At 41.2% G+C, this 17917-nt stretch overlaps 1 protein-coding gene and 1 pseudogene across 1 annotated transcript; one reads left to right on the top strand and one right to left on the bottom strand.

The window, feature by feature from the left end:
- LOC120558986 lies at positions 1-2959 on the top strand (annotated as a pseudogene).
- Positions 2960-3925: 966 nt separating this feature from the next.
- pmelb (premelanosome protein b) lies at positions 3926-16331 on the bottom strand. Its single transcript, XM_039800407.1, has 12 exons — positions 16209-16331; positions 13874-13969; positions 13461-13607; positions 11531-11659; positions 10936-11097; positions 10212-10544; positions 7806-8024; positions 6940-7077; positions 6760-6862; positions 6469-6674; positions 5145-5235; positions 3926-4361 (listed from the first exon to the last, which is right to left on the bottom strand). The coding sequence occupies exons 1-12, from the start codon at positions 16264-16266 to the stop codon at positions 4199-4201; spliced, it is 1845 nt and encodes a 614-aa protein (XP_039656341.1). The 5' UTR covers positions 16267-16331; the 3' UTR covers positions 3926-4198.
- Between the last annotated feature and the right edge of the window lie 1586 nt (positions 16332-17917).

Genomic DNA, 17917 nt, shown 5'->3' with positions numbered 1-17917 from the left:
TCACCAGTTGTTGCATCGACCCCGTTGGGTACAACACGCGACGCAAAGCACACCGTTTTTAAAAAAAAAAAAAAAAAAAAATATCCTCTTTCTTCACATTGTCTCCTTCTCCTCTTCCTCTTTGAACCACAAACGAAAACAATGGTAAGTCGATCTTTCCTCAGCTGTCTGTCTGAAGCAGTTTTGCGAGGTTAGAGATTAAGGTCCAGCAGCGTCTTGCTTGTTACAACGTTACACAACGTCGTCGTTACTAATCAAGACATAATCTGTCATCTCTAAATATAGCATATATATTTAGGAATGAAAGTGAACAGTGGGCCTGTAATGTTGCTGGTGATTGATGAACAGAGCGGTGTGCAGCACTGCACGGTGCGACCGTCATTGTGTAACGTTGTAGGGATGAGAACAATGCACCGACTGTCTCCATTCAGGCTTTAGTAACAGGCACTCAGGTGGATAACTGTGTTTGTCTTTATAAAGCAGCAGCATTAATTGCCTTTTTCTATTATTATTATTTTTTGTCAAATTGAATGTGTGCATACGCTAAACCGGACACCTTGCATATGCCCTCCCCTGTTTGAAGGCAGGGAGGGGCCGATTGGGTGGGGATGGATGGACACATTAGATTGGATCTATCATTTTTTTTTTTTTATTCATACAGCAGCAAATATCCTATTTTTAATCTCATCAATAATTAAAAAACAACAACATACAACACAAAGTTTCTGTTTCAAGCACGACTTGAAATATGAAGGGTTCATTTGAATACATAATTGCTCTTTTGATTTAATCCAAACTGCTATTTGAATTTCGATTATATTCAAATATAATGTAAAATGACTCAGTTGTGATCGGGCGAATTATTTTTTTTCTCCAAGCATTGAAGCTGTGATTGATTGTGCATCCTCAAGGCATGAGAGCAAGTGGAAGATTCCAGAAGGATAATGTGCACGGGCCAATGAATTTACATTTACGCTTGAGCTTGCAAAAGAGGGAGCGTGTGGGGAAAGGACAAGAGGACAGAAAGGAGGAAAGACGAGTGTCCTGCCTCGGCGGGGGCTGCTGTCAGGCATTTCCGTCACCCTGCAGATCGTGGTGCAGGGAGGTGCCTCCTGCTGCACTGCCTGTTCATCTCAGATAGGGGTAGTTCCTAGTTTCCAGCAGGATTAGATGCACACAATTGTTGTTGTAGATTTCATGTAAAAGCCAGCAGCGTCAGAATGTAGCCTAAATGGAACGTGCAATTTAAAACCAAGTGCACGCAAATAACGTCTTCTTCTTTTCTTTCTACAGCGAGAGTGTATCTCCATCCACGTCGGTCAGGCTGGTGTCCAGATTGGCAATGCCTGCTGGGAGCTTTACTGCCTGGAACATGGCATCCAGCCGGACGGACAGATGCCAAGTGACAAGACTCTCGGAGGAGGAGACGATTCCTTCAACACCTTCTTCAGTGAGACTGGAGCTGGAAAACACGTCCCCAGAGCTGTTTTTGTCGACCTGGAGCCCACTGTCATCGGTAAACTCCAATTAAATAAAGATGCCATAGTTAGCTTTTGAATTTTTTTTTTTTAAGTTAAACCATCGAGTCATTTCTGATCGAATCGGTCTCTTCAGATGAGGTGCGTACTGGGACCTACCGCCAGCTGTTCCACCCTGAGCAGCTGATCACCGGCAAGGAGGACGCTGCCAACAACTACGCCCGTGGACACTACACCATCGGCAAAGAGATCATCGACCTGGTGCTGGACCGGATCCGCAAACTGGTGGGTAGCTTGATATCAGGAGGGATCCATTTCTAATTTTTGAATTAAATGGCATAACTGTATCTCACTGTCTGTCCCTCTCTGTCCTCAGGCTGACCAGTGCACCGGCCTTCAGGGCTTCCTGGTTTTCCACAGCTTCGGGGGTGGCACCGGCTCTGGTTTCACCTCCCTGCTGATGGAGCGTCTGTCTGTCGACTACGGCAAGAAGTCCAAGCTGGAGTTCTCCATCTACCCAGCTCCCCAGGTGTCCACTGCTGTGGTGGAGCCCTACAACTCCATCCTGACCACCCACACCACCCTGGAGCACTCTGACTGTGCCTTCATGGTGGACAACGAGGCCATCTACGATATCTGCCGTAGGAACCTCGACATCGAGCGTCCTTCTTACACCAACCTCAACAGGTTGATCAGTCAGATCGTGTCCTCCATCACTGCTTCCCTTCGTTTCGATGGTGCCCTCAATGTTGATCTGACAGAGTTCCAGACCAACTTGGTGCCATATCCCCGTATCCACTTCCCCTGGCCACCTATGCCCCTGTCATCTCTGCTGAGAAGGCTTACCATGAGCAACTCTCAGTGTCAGAAATCACCAACGCCTGCTTTGAACCAGCCAACCAGATGGTGAAATGTGACCCTCGCCACGGCAAATACATGGCTTGCTGCCTGCTGTTCCGTGGCGATGTGGTGCCCAAAGATGTAAATGCTGCCATTGCCAGCATTAAAACCAAGCGCACGATCCAGTTTGTGGACTGGTGCCCCACTGGTTTCAAGGTGGGCATCAACTACCAGCCGCCCACTGTAGTTCCTGGTGGAGACCTGGCCAAGGTCCAGAGGGCTGTGTGCATGCTGAGCAACACCACTGCTATTGCAGAGGCCTGGGCTCGGCTTGACCACAAGTTTGATCTGATGTACGCTAAGCGTGCCTTTGTTCACTGGTATGTGGGTGAGGGGATGGAGGAGGGAGAGTTCTCTGAGGCCAGAGAGGACATGGCAGCTCTGGAGAAGGATTATGAGGAGGTTGGAGTCGACTCTATTGAGGGGGAGGGAGAGGAGGAAGGAGAGGAATATTAAAAGGGGTAAAAAGGCGCTTGTCAAACAAGAAATTGATTGCAATGTGTTCTTGGATGCATTCCAAACAAATTATTGTCAATTACTAGTTTGACTATGTTCTAAATAAAATTCCTATGACATGTGAATGTGTTTGTCTTTTATAAATTCAACCTAAATATACTGTATGTGTGTCCTGCAAAATGTTGAAAGTCTTAATATTGAGTTAATATAATAATAATAATAATTCACATAATAAAGTTGTGGACTCATAACACCGATCATTTATATCTTTTCTCATTAACTTATGCAGCATATATGCAGGAAAAAATTACTTTTTACATTTATACACTTTTGTTTTTACATTTAACATATTACAGTTTGTAGTTAAAAAGCTGATATAATTTGACATGTTGAAGCTATGTTTTTTTTTTTCATTTAGTGTCCCTGATTTACGCATGACTACATTACATGTTAATGTCTTTGTATTCATGCTAATCGAATGTGACCAGTTTTAGCACAAACAGCTAATTAGCTTATAACGCTAGTCGTCGGGGCATGGATAAAGTAAAAAGAAATCACTATTTCTATATCACTAAAAAGGCTCAAAATAGCACCACACTTCCATGGTAGCATAACGAAGGTCCCTACATTCACGCCGTGTAACCAGTAACATAACTTAAGCACGGCGTTGGTCGTTTGACTGATCGTGACTGTTTTCCCAACATGGCGCCTGCCTGTATACGTGAACGGTACTGTCTTTATAAACAATTTTTTTAATAAACTTTTAAAAGTTCTCAATGCTTCGGTTTACTGTGGAAGTGTGGTGCTATTTTGAGCCTTGTTAGTGTTATAGAAAGAGCGATTTCTTTTTACTTTTTCCGTGCCCCAACGACTAGCGTTATAAGCTAATTAGCGGTTTGCGCTAAAACTGGTCACATTCGATTAGCATGAAAACATATCCCAGAGAACGGTAGACTCGGTACACATGTGCTATTAAACCCTAGGGTCATTTTAAGCCGGATTTGTCCTTTAAGGAGCTCATCGACATCATTAGTGTAGCTACCTCGTGTTAGAAAAGTGTCAAAAGTCACAGGGAAATAAGACTACACAACTGTTTTGAGCAACGTTTATTGGAAAAATTCAGTTTTGTCCAAATGAAAGTATACACTTTTACTACCAACTTTGTAGGTACAAAAGATCAGAGCATGTCTAAAGTGTAATTCAAGAAAAAAATTGATTTTGATTTGAACACCTAAATATTACACACTGAGTTTGTCATTTAGAAAATATGATAAAAAAAAAAAAAAGTATAAAAAGACATCTCAGGTGCAGAAAACTTTGAATCATAAGTTTCTTGGTGTTGCATTTTGTGGTGTGAGGCTGGTTCACACAGGTCGGTCCTGCAGCAGAGGGCAGTCGTCCACAGCTCCCCGTCTGTTCAGAAGCTTCCAGAACATCGAGGCTCCAGAGCAGGCAGGAGCCCGGCCCACCTGCGGGCCTGCAGACGCTATCAGGTCTTCTTTCAGAGGACGGTAGGACTTAAAGCGTCTGTTGAGTGAAGCATAAAATAACAGTTGTTTAAATTAGACTGTGTGCTTTACTGATAAAGCTGGTAATATTCTATAATTATATTATCTTCCACAAAATCCCATGAAAAGACCAAAACCAACTACGTGTTAGTCTGTCTCTTAATACTCTCTGACTTCCCTTCTGAAGCTCATTCATTCCTACAGAAGACAAATGCATACTTTCTATTTTTTTACTTTTAAAGGTCCCGGCATGAAAATGTCACTTTATGAGGTTTTTTAACATTAATATGCGTTCCCCCAGCCTGCCTATGGTCCCCCAGTGGCTAGAAATGGTGATAGGTGTAAACCGAGCCCTGGGTATCCTGCTCTGCCTTTGAGAAAATGAAAGCTCAGATGGACCAATCAGGAATCTTCTCCTTATGAGGTCATACAGTTACAGTTTTTGACGTCACACACACGTAAACAACAATGGCGATCCCTGTTGCTGCTGAACAGATGCCGGTGATTAACAGTGAGAAATAGAAATAAATAGACATGAATAGGCAACTTAAAGTAATTCTGCACATTGTAATCAAAACAATACACATACGATTGTGTACTACTACAGGTTATGTTAATGAAGCCTAAAATATGTCGCCGACTAGAAATCGCTAGTATCAGCTAGCGCTAGCTAACATCAACGTTAGGTAGCCGCAAAGGTAGCTAGGTAGCTAGATAAATGTACAATATCAGCAAACGTACTCCTTAAAGTAAATAAACGAAATTGTGTATAATTAATAGAAAATTGAAAGTCAGTTCTTACTTGTAAGAATATGCCACTATTCCAACTGCTAGAACAAGTACCAGGGCACCCAACACCATGGCGATGGTGCCAGGAGAGGACAGACCTGAACCTGAAACAAGGATCACGCTGTCAATAAGCAGGATCAAATGGAGAAACGTACTGTACTGTCGAACCACTGGACTATTATATAATATGGTTTGGGCAATGTCAATTTTATTTATAAAGCGCCTTTCATTACATGTGAACTCAAAGTGCTTTACATTAAAATACAAAATATAGAAATATAAGCATATTAGAAACAATGTATACAGTATGTATATGAATACAGTACAAGCATCAACACAACAAGACAATCTACAAAACGTAAATGGACTGCATTTATATAGCGCTTTTCTAATCTTAACGACTACTCAAAGCGCTTTTACATAGTACAGGAACCATTCACCATCCACACACTCACATTCATACACTGGAGGCCGAGGCTGCCGTACAAGGTGCCACCCGCTCATCAGATAAACATTCACACACCGATGGCACAGCACCGGGAGCAATGTCTTGTCCTATGGCAAGACAGTTCAGTGTTTTGCTAAAGGACACTTCGACATGGGCGTGGACTGGAGTGGGATCAAACAACAAACCTGATTGGTAGACGACCCCTCTACCACCTGAGCCACAGGCGCCCCAAAAAACACACATACACACACACATACACACACACAAAATTGAGCTTATGTGTGCTACTGATTGAGCTTAACTTTCTAGCATGGGTACATTGTCACCTGTCACGGACCCCATACATGACTCAAGTTCAAACCATTTCAGACACAAAATAGACATTTCTTCAAAGCATAGTAGTGCTTAGTAAACTAATACCTCTACATTCAGAGGTTATAAATGTGCAGCAGATGACAGTACCCTCTCTGTGCTGAAGCCATGAGTGCACGTTTCAGTGTCAAACAGGACCTGGTTAAAAACTTTTCAGATGTCCAGCAAGACAACTTCGATTTAAGGTATCAGAAGAAGAAGATAGGGAGAAATACAACCCAGAGCATGATCTTCAGATAAAGAAATGCCCCAAGCGGAAAAAGAGGCTTTTTTGAAAAAACAGCAAAATAATATGGTCCTCATCATCACCATATGACAAAAAGGGCAGGATGGCTTCATAAAATGTCATAAAGATGAGTTTGCTTTTGAATGTGGACACAGTTGTGCTGGTCATCAGGCAGATTGTTTCAGAGCGCAGGACCACAGTAACTGAAGGCCCCCTTCACCGGTCCTGGATCTAACTCTGCCTGATGACCTGAGAGCTATATATGAGAGATATAGTGCTTATGTTGCGTACCTATGTCGACGTTGACTTTGGCACTGGTGACAGCTAAACTGACGTCGTTGGCCATGGACACGTTGATGCAGTAGACCCCAGAGTCATTGAAGAAGTGACGCAACACCAGCTGGCACTCTTTGGAGGGCTCCACCATGTTGCACGCCGTGTGAATCGGCCTCAAGCACTCTGCATCCAGAATCACGCTGCACACCTCTTTGGGAAGGCTGGAGGACGAAGATGCTCCAGGGAGTCAGAATAAACAATAAAATGCTTTTTTATTTTGATAGAAGTGTAGTGCAGAGCATTCACCTTCCCTGGCAGGTAACAGTGATATCCAACACGTTTCTGTCCATGTCCGGTGTTGCCATCACAGCGTTGTCCATTTGTACAATCTCTACTTTTTCAATGGCCTCTGAAAACAAAGACAAGAGGTCACCGACATGTCATTTGACATCTTCCTGATCATATCATTAATGAAAGGTAACGCACCAAACACTTCGATGCCAGTGCAGAAGGAGCCATAACGATATATGACACAGTCATCGTCGGAGGGTTTATCATCAGCGTCCCTCTTAGCAACGACCACCACAGTCGCTTGGCCCGTCAGGATCACCGGTCGCTTTGCACCTGGGGAGAATAAACAGCAGCAGGGGATTAGCTCACTAATAACAGATCCTTTTGGATATTCCTACTAAGAAATCATTATTGATGCAGCGTCATTTTGTATCTTGCTGTGTCATTTAAGTGTGCCTGTTTTCCTTTAACATGAGTTAAAGTAATAGATTTAGAAGTGTAGGGCTGCTGCCTGTACAGCTAAGATACATTTTTTCCCACACCATCAATAAGCCTGCTCCTGAATATTTGTGTTCACACTTTACAGATTACAATGCTCCATAGTATACTCAGCATGGCTACAACATCGGGGTCAATGTGCATTCATGCATAATGCCTCCTGTAAATAATGAAGCCAGAAGCTTTTATTCTGTGCTGTACTTTGGAACAGCCTTTCTCCAAATATCAAGCTGACAAAAAACAGGTGCTTCAAATTGAACATGCTACTCTTGGATTGGTGCGTATTGTAGATGCATGTATAAAAAATTAAATAAGAAAACCTGAGCTGAAAAAACTCCAGTCAGCATGCAAATCAGGATTCACACAATGGCAGTGCTTCTTTTAAGATTTACATCAAATTTACATTTGAGGAAATCAATCTGGTTATCTGGTTCTGGTCAGCTGGTATCAACTAAGTATTTTGCACTTTAACAGGACACATTTTTGTCGCACATACCTCGGGTGGGGATTGAACAAGTGATCATCTGGTTATATCTAGTTATACTTTAATTTAAAAATCTTACCTGTCTGTGGCTCACTGTGAGCCGGCACGTCACGGTTGACGGGGGAGGGAGTCTTGGCCACTGTGGGTGCTTCCGGGGCAGGCTGAGTGTTGGGGGCAGTGGAGGCCTCATACTCAGTGTTGTCCTCCTCTGTGTCCGAAGGAACCATGTTGACAGTCAGACCAGTTGCCTTGGTGGAAACCAGTATGGGGACAGCAGACGCCAGTGCAGCAGCTTTCACTACACACAGGGAAATTTGTTTGTGCGTCATTAAGATGTACGTATGTGGAGCTAAGGTATACACACAAGTACAAACATTGTAAATATGGTTAAATTTTATAGGGGATAGTTGGACATTTTAGGAAAAACACTTATTTGCTTTTTTGGAAAAAAGTACTTATCTTTTACATAAGTGAAAGTGTGTGTGTGTGTGTGTGTGTGTGTGTGTGTGTGTGTGTGTGTGTGTGTGTGTGTGTGTGTGTGTGTGTGTGTGTGTGTGTGTGTGTGTGTTGAAGCGATGCGCAGTCACGGAAGGTTTGTATCATGTGGACCTGCCAACAGTTTTGTTGTCATTACTTAGAATTCCTCATGGGGGCGACAGAAACTACGCACTATAGCTTTTTAAGCTAAATGCTAATGTTAAATGCTAACATGATGAAGCTAATGCTGCTTTCTAGACACAATTTTTAGCCCGTAAGTTACGACTTCAAGTCACAACTTGGTAGCGTTCCAGGCAAAGTCACGACAAGTCACGTTAACGTTAGCTAGCGGCTACCTAACATTAATGTTAGCTAGCGCTAGCTGATACTAGCAATTTCTAGTCGGCGACATATTTTGGGCTTCATTTAATAAACATAACCTGTATAAGTACACAATTGTATGTGCATTGTTTTGATTACAATGTGCGGAATTACTTTATGTTGCCTATTCATGTCTATTAATTTCTATTTCTCACTGTTAATCACCGGCGTCTGTACAGCATCAACAGGGGTCGCCATTGTCGTTTACGTGTATGTGACGTCAAAAACTGTAACTGATAGTACAACGATCTGGTACGAGTTCACGGGTAGTAAGTTATGGGTTTGACTGCCGTTCCAGGGCACTTTCACGGGTAGAAGGTTGTGAAAACACGAGTTGTGCGTTGCCTGGAACGCGCCATAAGCAGGTGTAACTCAAATCAAGCAATCTGATTGGTTCGTAGCCGTGATTTCCTTTGCAGTATCACTGGGCGTCTGAGAAATAAAACGTTAGACTAACAAACTGATAGCTGATGCCATGGAGGAAAGCTGTTCAGCTGCACACACACACTGCCATGACACAGAACTGGTTTAAAATCAGCAAATATCCCTTTAAGTGTAGGCTATATTTAGAATATTTTTTCACTGCTTTACCTTGCTGTCAGACAGCCCTTTCCTACTGGGGGAACTGAAGCTGTTATCTTTTTTCTCTTCAAAGCCACCAGACTACATTGACAAAAACAGTTATTTTACCTCGCAGAAAAGAGTTGCTGGTCTACTGCTGCCACGGTTAGTTTGTTTGTGTAATTGTGTGCCTTTTTTTAGCTTGTAAATTAAGCAAAAAAGGGTTAGCCTGTGCTAGCTTCTAGCTAGTGTACACATGACTGTGTAGCAACTGCCTTGGTAATGTTATGTGCAGCCTAGCTAGCTAGGTCAGAGGACCTATTTTATTGTAAACATGAATATTTTGTAATAGATATCTATTTAAATGAGAATGTGACTATAACTTTCACTAACCCCATACTTTATGACCCTTTTATAAAAGCTCATGACATGAGCTATTGCTTAAATATACTTTAGTATGATAGCATGCTAACCATAGAAATATTTTTATAACCTAATGAGCACTTAACACCTCTAGCTAGCTAATGCTTATTAATTAACATTAACATGATGCTTATTTAACATCTGCTCTTTAAAATCAAGGCTGAAGACCTTTTTTTTTATGCTGCCTTTCTTTAAATAACTGTTAATTTTTTTGTACTGCACTGTAACTTTTATTCTTGTATTTTCTTATTCTGTTTTAGCTGTTTTAATATTTTTAACTGTTTTTAACTGCTCTTTAATGTTTTATGTAAAGCCCTTTGAATTGCCTTGTTGCTGAAATGTGCTTTACAAATTAAGCTGCCTTGTCACCTTGCCTTGCCTTGCCTTGCCTTGCCTTGCCTTGCTTTGCCTTGCCTTGCCTTGCCTTGCCTTGCCTTGCCTTGCCTTGCCTTGCCTTGCCTTGCCTTGCCTTGCCTTGCCTTGCCTTGCCTTGCCTTGCCTTGCCTTGCCTTGCCTTGCCTTGCCTTGCCTTGCCTTGCCTTGCCTTGCCTTGCCTTGCCTTGCCTTGCCTTGCCTTGCCTTGCCTTGCCTTGCCTTGCCTTGCTTTGCCTTGCCTTGCCTTGCCTTGCCTTCCTTGCCTTACCTGTGGTGCCCTGATGAGTAGGTGGACCAGGGGCTTTGGTTGGGGGATTAACTGGTGGGTCGCAGGCCTTATCTGGGATGACCGCCTGGATCACCACCTGAGGCTTGAAGGAGCCAGAGTTGATGTAGGTGTGAGTGACAGTCAGCTCTCTGGATATCAGGGCTCCACTTTGATCGCCAAAGTCCCAGTTGAAGGTGATGTCCGCGTTGCTGAGGTACTGGCTGGGGTCGTGGAGGGTGATGGTGAAGGCGATCGCCCTGTTCTGGATGAAGCGCATGTCCCCGGCCACGATGTCGTTCACTTGGTCCAGAGAGACGGCGAAGGGGATTTGATCTGAGAAACACCAAATAATTATGTAAGTAAAACTACTTCACCTTAATTAAAAATGGTTTAAAAGTGTAGACTAACATCACAGGTAACAGGTAATTTGTACCTTAGAGGACCTGAATTAAATGGATTGATGTAGCCTATATGAGAGCGTTTTGATTGTTAATCTCCGCAGTTTAATGTATTCTTAAATACTTTAGTTTTTTCTGTTTTATTATTATTATTATTATTATTATTATTGGTATTATTTTGTGATATTTGGGGGGAAAGGTGTTGCAGTTTTCTTAAGAAAGTTGTAAAGTGTCCAAAGAAGATGATAACAGGTATTGTCTTTGCTTGTTTGTTTTTTTAACAAGCCCTCCACTTTTTACCCTTTTTATACAGTCTCCTAACTCACCAGTGATGGAGAACTGAGTGGAGGCATATCCCAGAGGAATGAACTTCTCCTTGCTACGGTAGTGGTAGATAACGATGTCCATGGTGTAGGAGCCCAGTGGGATTTCATCCGTATCGATTGTCAGGGAGGAAGAGGGGCCGTCTGCCACCTGCCAGTACTGACCTGCCAAATGAGCATCCAGAGCCTGATGAGTATGAAATGCACTTTGCTGCCTCTTCACCTCAAATATCTACAAATGAATACAAAACTGTTTATAGAATGCATTCAGAGTCAGAGCTTGCTTTAAAAGCAGATATAAATGCTACACTTTACATTTATATAAATATGACACTTTTTGGATATAATGTCATTGATGCCTTGTGCCATGAAACATGCAAAGTCTGAATCCCAAAACTGAAAATCATGGATTATTTGCTAAAAAAACAAAAAACAAAAAAAACTTACATGTAGGGCAGATGAAGCAACATAATCTGATTATGTGATAAGGCTCATACATAATCCATCCTGGTTTATATTTCAGGTCACAAGAAACTCTGTGACCCTCAGAAGAGAAATAATTTAGAGGTATTTGATAAAAGACGACAGCTCCTCTCACCCCAGGTCTTCCAGACAAACACGTAGGCTGGCTTCTTGTCCTTTTTAACTGGTGTCCCATCAGGGAAAACAGCCTCCCAGTCTGTGTTCTGAGCTGGGTATACTGGCTCAGACTCCTGGTACTTTGTCCCTGTAGCAGAAGCAAAAGTGTTGAGTTTTAGAGACCGTGGAAAGAAATATTTGCCGCCATGCCCTTGAGCTAAATGCTAATGTCAGTATAAACATGCTCACAATGACAATGCTAACATGCTGATGTCTAGAAGGTTCTCCTTGTTGGCATGATAACAATTGGCAGGAAAAGTCATTAGTTGTGCAGGTATTTGCTCATAAACCAAAGTATTGGACTTAATGATATATGGCGTTATATATGTGTCACATTCCTGAGCGAGTAATTGTATGTTTTGATGGGGCTAAATGAAAGGTTAAGGGATTTCAATTCTTCCTGATGGGAACATGAATGTGTGTACCACATTTCAGTGCAGGGTGTGTGTAGCATTTTACCTTTAGGTTATGGTTAGGGTAAGGGTTAAGGTTAGGCATTTAGTTGTGGTGGTTTAAGGTCCCATGACATGGTGCTCTTTGGATACTTTTATATAGGCCTTAGTGGTCCCCTAATACTGTATCTGAAGTCTCTTTTATATAGACCTTAGTGGTCCCCTAATACTGTATCTGAAGTCTCTTTTATATAGACCTTAGTGGTCCCCTAATACTGTATCTGAAGTCTCTTTCCCGAAATTCATCCTTGGTGCAGAATTACAGACACTAGAGCCAGTCCCACAATGAGCTTTCCTTAGGATGTGCCATTTCTGTGTCTGTAGCTATTGAGGAGGAGGGGGGCAAGGTGGAGGGTGGGGGTGTGGCCTTGACCAACTGCCACTTTGCTCGTTTGAAACAAGGGGGTAATTTCGCTTCACAACTCGATCCTCCTATGGCGCCATTTTGATGCTACAAAACGATATCCCGACGTTAAGATCCCATTGACTCCCATTCATTTTGACGTCACTTTGACAGCGAATAACTTTACATCTGAAGCGTTTAAAGACTTCATTTGTCCATTGTTTATTTCTAAAGAAACACGTCAATGTATAAAAGGCTCCATTACCTTGTACCTCACGTTATGGCTCCGTAGCAGAAGTTTTTGTAAAAATAGGCTAACGATTGTGTCATAACCACGCGACTTACTGTCGCATAGTAGAGGAATTACCATATAGTACAGTACTCGCAGGCAGTTTCGACTTACATTAGCTGTTTAAATTTAATTACTAATGTTAACTAGCATTTTAGTTAGCAATAATTAGCCTGTGCCTATGTTATCTCCTTACATATACCTACACTCTCCGTCTCTGTAAGATTGGGAATGATTGAGATTTCTCTTGGCACAGCTACCAGAAGTCTTCCAACTTTCAGACACGTTGCTCACGTCACATCTACGTCGTCTCTCTCAGTTGGAGGCTGCTCAGTAACGCTCAGCGCTCACCGGAAAAGTGCTTCTAATATCCTTCACTGGTCTCCGTCCAGAGCAACGGGATCTGGTGGTCCATTCATATATACTGTCTATGGTTTGAAAGCCATGATGTTTCTCTCTCTCTCTCATGGGCTGGCCAAATTCTCTGGGCGGGCAAAGCAGAGAAAGGGGAGGTAACCTTGCTCCTTATGACCTCATAAGGAGAAGATTCCAGATCGGCCCATCTGAGCTTTCATTTTCTCAAAGGCACAGCAGGATACCCAGGGCTCGGTTTACACCTATCACCATTTCTAGCCACTGGGGGACCATAGGCCGGCTGGAAAAACCTCATATAATGAAATTTCCATGCCATAGGACCTTTAAGGTTAGGGTAAGGGGCTAGGGAATGCATTAATGACGGGTCCCCACAAAGATAGTGCCACAAACGTGTGTGTGTGTGTGTGTGTGTGTACACGGTGTGTGTTACCGTTGACTATGCAGTCTTCGGCCCAAACAACGTCTCCATTAGGCTGCACCTTCTGGTTGTGCGGGAACTCCAAGTCGATGGTAAAAGTCACTTTGGCTGCAGTCAGAGTCGGCGAATCGTTCCCCACATTGAAAGTCACTCTTCCACCTGGAGGAAGAAGAACACTGAGCATTGAACACGAAAATCTACAAGGCTGTGGGTCCAAATATGTTTACCGATCCTCAGATTAAATACATAGTTCACACATTTTGTTTCTTTTTTCAGAATTCTAAAGTAATGGGGGATAATTTTATTGCATGCCAATACAATCTCTCTACCCTCATTTTCCCAAACATACATAACAAAACAAAATTGTATTAAGTAAAGAAAATATGAGCATAGTGATTATGCCAACATTATTTCATCAGAAGTACCTTTCCAGGAGTCTTTGTATCGTGAGTCTCCATCTTTCCAGATCGGGTACATCTTATTGTTCCATGATGGATAGCGAGTGAAACGGTTTCTAGGCTCTGAAATATCAAAAATAAATATTGAAAAGAGAATATGAACACATCTCCATGCACATATATTTTCCAGGAACGCTTTTTATGGGCTCTATGGGCTACCATTTGTACACTTGAAATTAAGAATTCCAATTCATTCTTAATCTAGACAGTCTTTAAATCAGTGCACACTGAGTCATCTGACCAAGTGAAAATGTGACATTTAAACATAATATTTAACATACTGTATATGGAGAATAAAGATTCCAGTGGATAAAATGAAATGAATGAATATTTACAGTATTTAGGTTTAAATTAAGCTTTTCCTTTAAAGACCTTCCATTTTTATTCCAAATTATTAGGTTGTTACAGACCCCTAAAATAAAGTGTTACCTATTTGTCTCCTATTGTAAAAAATATATATATATATATTACATCATATATTTAGATTTATTCTAATGCACTCTTGCAATCTCATTCAGTAAAATGTATTAATTGTTTTTTACAGTTTCCCAAAACTCCATTGTTGGTTTTTAAATATTTTATATATACGTTGTGTAATACTTATCACCAATGATTTTACAAAAGGGGAATGTGACTGAAGCAAAAATTAGTTTTATTGGAAATATAATTCTCTGGTCCCTCCAATCCCTCTCATGTGACGCTCAGCTGAGTGGGTTGCAAGATCTGATCGCAGATTAACAATGTCACGTGGCTGAATTTGGATTGAACACAATAGCAGATAACAGAGTGAATTATCAGCCAAATCACACTTCTTTTCAATGTGATTATGAATTCAGTATTAATATTATTATTTCAGAGTAATCACTCTCCTTTTTCTTTTCCTGTCAGGGTTTAACTTCAGCTGACAACCATTCCTCTCACTCCCTTTGAGTCATGACTCTCCATTTCTCAAAAATATTATACTGTACATGTACATATCTTAAAATGTAATTCTCCGTCCTTTCGTTTTTCCGTTCATATTCCCCAGAATGATCTCTTCAGGGTCAGTATGGATAAGAGGAATTATTAAAACTCTTACTTTAAGACCGACTTGAAAGAATGTGAACTTATCCTTTAATTTCTAAGGATTAAGATAAATAAGTTGGCGCTTTGCTGAACAAAGGTCACATTCTGTGTCATTTACATGCGTGGTTGAGTAAAGAGGTCATGGGAAAATCAAAATATGAAACTCAGATCTCATAGATCAAAACACAGAGAATTATCACTTTACTGAAACCTAATAGGCTTTGCTAAACCCTTGACTGACAGAGCAACAGCATGTCAGTTGACTGAAGGTGTGAGAAAGTTCCTCTACTGGGACAATTAGGAAAAATACATTGAAAACGAAAACGTTGGGCGCCCAGACAGCTCAGTTGGTAGAGCAGGCGCCCATGTGTAGAGGGTTACTCCTCGACGCAGCGGGCCCGGGTTTGATTCCTGCGTCCCTTTGCTGCATGTCACTCCCCCCTCTTTCTCTCCCCTTTCATGCCTTCTGCTGTCCTATCAAAATAAAGGCTGAAAATGCCCAAAAGATTATCTTTACGAAAGAAAATGTTGACTTGACATTAACATCTTCACAGTATGGAACATATCACATAAAGTGCTGTTTGTCGAGTAGAGATACTTTACACAGGTATTTCCATTTCTTGCAACTTGATATTTCTACTCTACTCTACATTTAAGAGGGAACTATGGAACTTTTTACTTTTTTCTAGTTTGCATACAAAATAAAGTGCATGCATGAAGCCCTGTCTGTACCCAACAGTAGGAATAAAGCAGTTAAAATTTGCTCCATCTTGACCAACTATGACAGTAAAATGCTGCATTCACATTAAAGCATCAGTAATAATAATCCAGTAACATGATATACAATAGTAAATCACTCACTCAGTGGCCATTTTCCTGAATGAGGAGTACTTTTACTGTTGATACTTTGGCTTAGGTTTTCTAATAGTACTTAGATACATCACATTTTGAATGCATGACTTTAACTTCTAATGAAGTATTTTTTTTATATTGCAGTGTTGCCACTTTCGCCTTTCCTAAAGGATCTGAATACTTCCTCCCTCCCCACCACTGTTGAAAGTGGTAACTCTCGATTAGTGATGTCGTCTAAAACTGTCCCAGCGTCAGCAATCTCATTAAAATGCCGCGAACGATCTCGCTCACTCCTCTGAAACCCCACTAAAGAGACGCTCACTCTGAAATACTTTGTCAGCATTGGTTTGGAAGATAGAAGACGTACTGTATGGTCTGTACTTACTCGCCGCAGTGTGTGAAGCCACTGCCAGCAACACCGACAGCACAACAGACGTCCACATTGTCACACAGTGCACCTCCTCTGTCTGGAATATCCCTTTTTGTGAGCACCAGACAACAGAAATGGGGCTTTATAAAGCGTCTGGTGTTTGACCTCACATAGAGTATTAGTAGAAGAAACGCCTCCTTCCTCACGGAGCCCTGCGGACCTTCTCCAATCAGATTTTAGGGGGCACCCACCTGGACTGATTTGTGTATTTACAGTTTTTAAAAAGAAGCACGTCTCTGGGATTACAGTCATACATACAGTAGAGAAAGAAAAAAAAAACACACATAATCACGTAAGAAATGTAAAACGTACACATGTTCTTTTTGCATGGGGACAGATTGGATCATGGGACACGCTCGAGTGTGCATAAACTGAACAAAAGAAAAATCTTTCTTAGAAACATATGCACATATGAACCGCAGTAGTTGTTCCCTGAGGGGATCAATAAAGCATTCTGATTGTGATTATAGCTGAGCTCAGTGACATACAGTACGTATCAGTATAGGTAGTGGTGGAATGTAACTAGTGCATTTACTCAAGTACTGGGCTTATATTTGACTTAATATAAGCAAAGTATATTTTTAATGTCCCTTTATACTTGTAGAGGAATATTCTGTACTGTTTACTCCTCTACAAGTATTCCCCCGCTGCAGTTACTTAATCGATTCATTTACATTAAAAAAACACACATAATCACTTAAGAAATGTGAAAAGTCCACATGTTCTTTTTGCATGGCAACAGATTGGATCATGAGACACGCTCGAGTGTGCATGAACTGAACAAATGAAAAAAAAGTTCTAAGAAACATAAGCACATATGAACCTTAGCATATATTTTTTGACTACTTTTTTCTTACTCTCATTATTTTCCTTAAATTTGAGTGGCTGGGTTGGATCAGTGGGTAGAGCAGGCGCACATATACTGAGAGGCTTGTGCCTCGATGCAGAGGTCCAGAGTTCAAATCTGACCTGTGATGATTTCTTGCATGTCTTCTCTCTTTCTCTCTTTTCTCACTTAGCTGTCCTGTTGATTAAAACCCCCAAAAAACTTTCTACTGCAACATATCAATTTCCCTGAGGGTATCCATAAAGCATTCTGAGCGGTGATTATAGCTGAGCTCAGTGATATACATATCAATATAGTTAGTGGTGGAATGTAACTAGTACATTTACTCAAGTACTGGGCTTATATTTGACTTAATATAAGCAAAGTATATTTGATGTCCCTTTATACTTGTAGAGGAATATTCTGTACTGTTTACTCCACTACAAGTATTCCCACACTGCAGTTACTTAATCGATTCATTTACATGCAAAAGATCAGTTAAAACATGAAAAATGCTGCGTACACGTTAATGTGTCAGTATTAATGATGTAATATGCATAATCAAGTTCACTTTGCTGGTAATATTTCTGTACTTTTACGTAAGTAACATTCTTAATGCAGGAATTTGACATGCACAAAGTACTTTACATAATGTGCTATTGGTACTTTTACTTAAATAAATACTTCATCAACCACTGAATACACACTACATCATCTCTACGGTATGTGTACATTTGTGTTGTATCAGCAATAACATCGACCCTGTGTAATTATTATTTTCTCATGAAAATAATAATTTTTAATAAAATTTCATTTATTTATTTATTTATTTTGGATA

The sequence above is a fragment of the Perca fluviatilis genome, chromosome 5, assembly GCF_010015445.1.
Source record: "Perca fluviatilis chromosome 5, GENO_Pfluv_1.0, whole genome shotgun sequence".
In the NCBI taxonomy this organism is placed as follows: Eukaryota; Metazoa; Chordata; class Actinopteri; order Perciformes; family Percidae; genus Perca; species Perca fluviatilis.
This window is presented reverse-complemented; position numbering and strand designations above follow the sequence as displayed.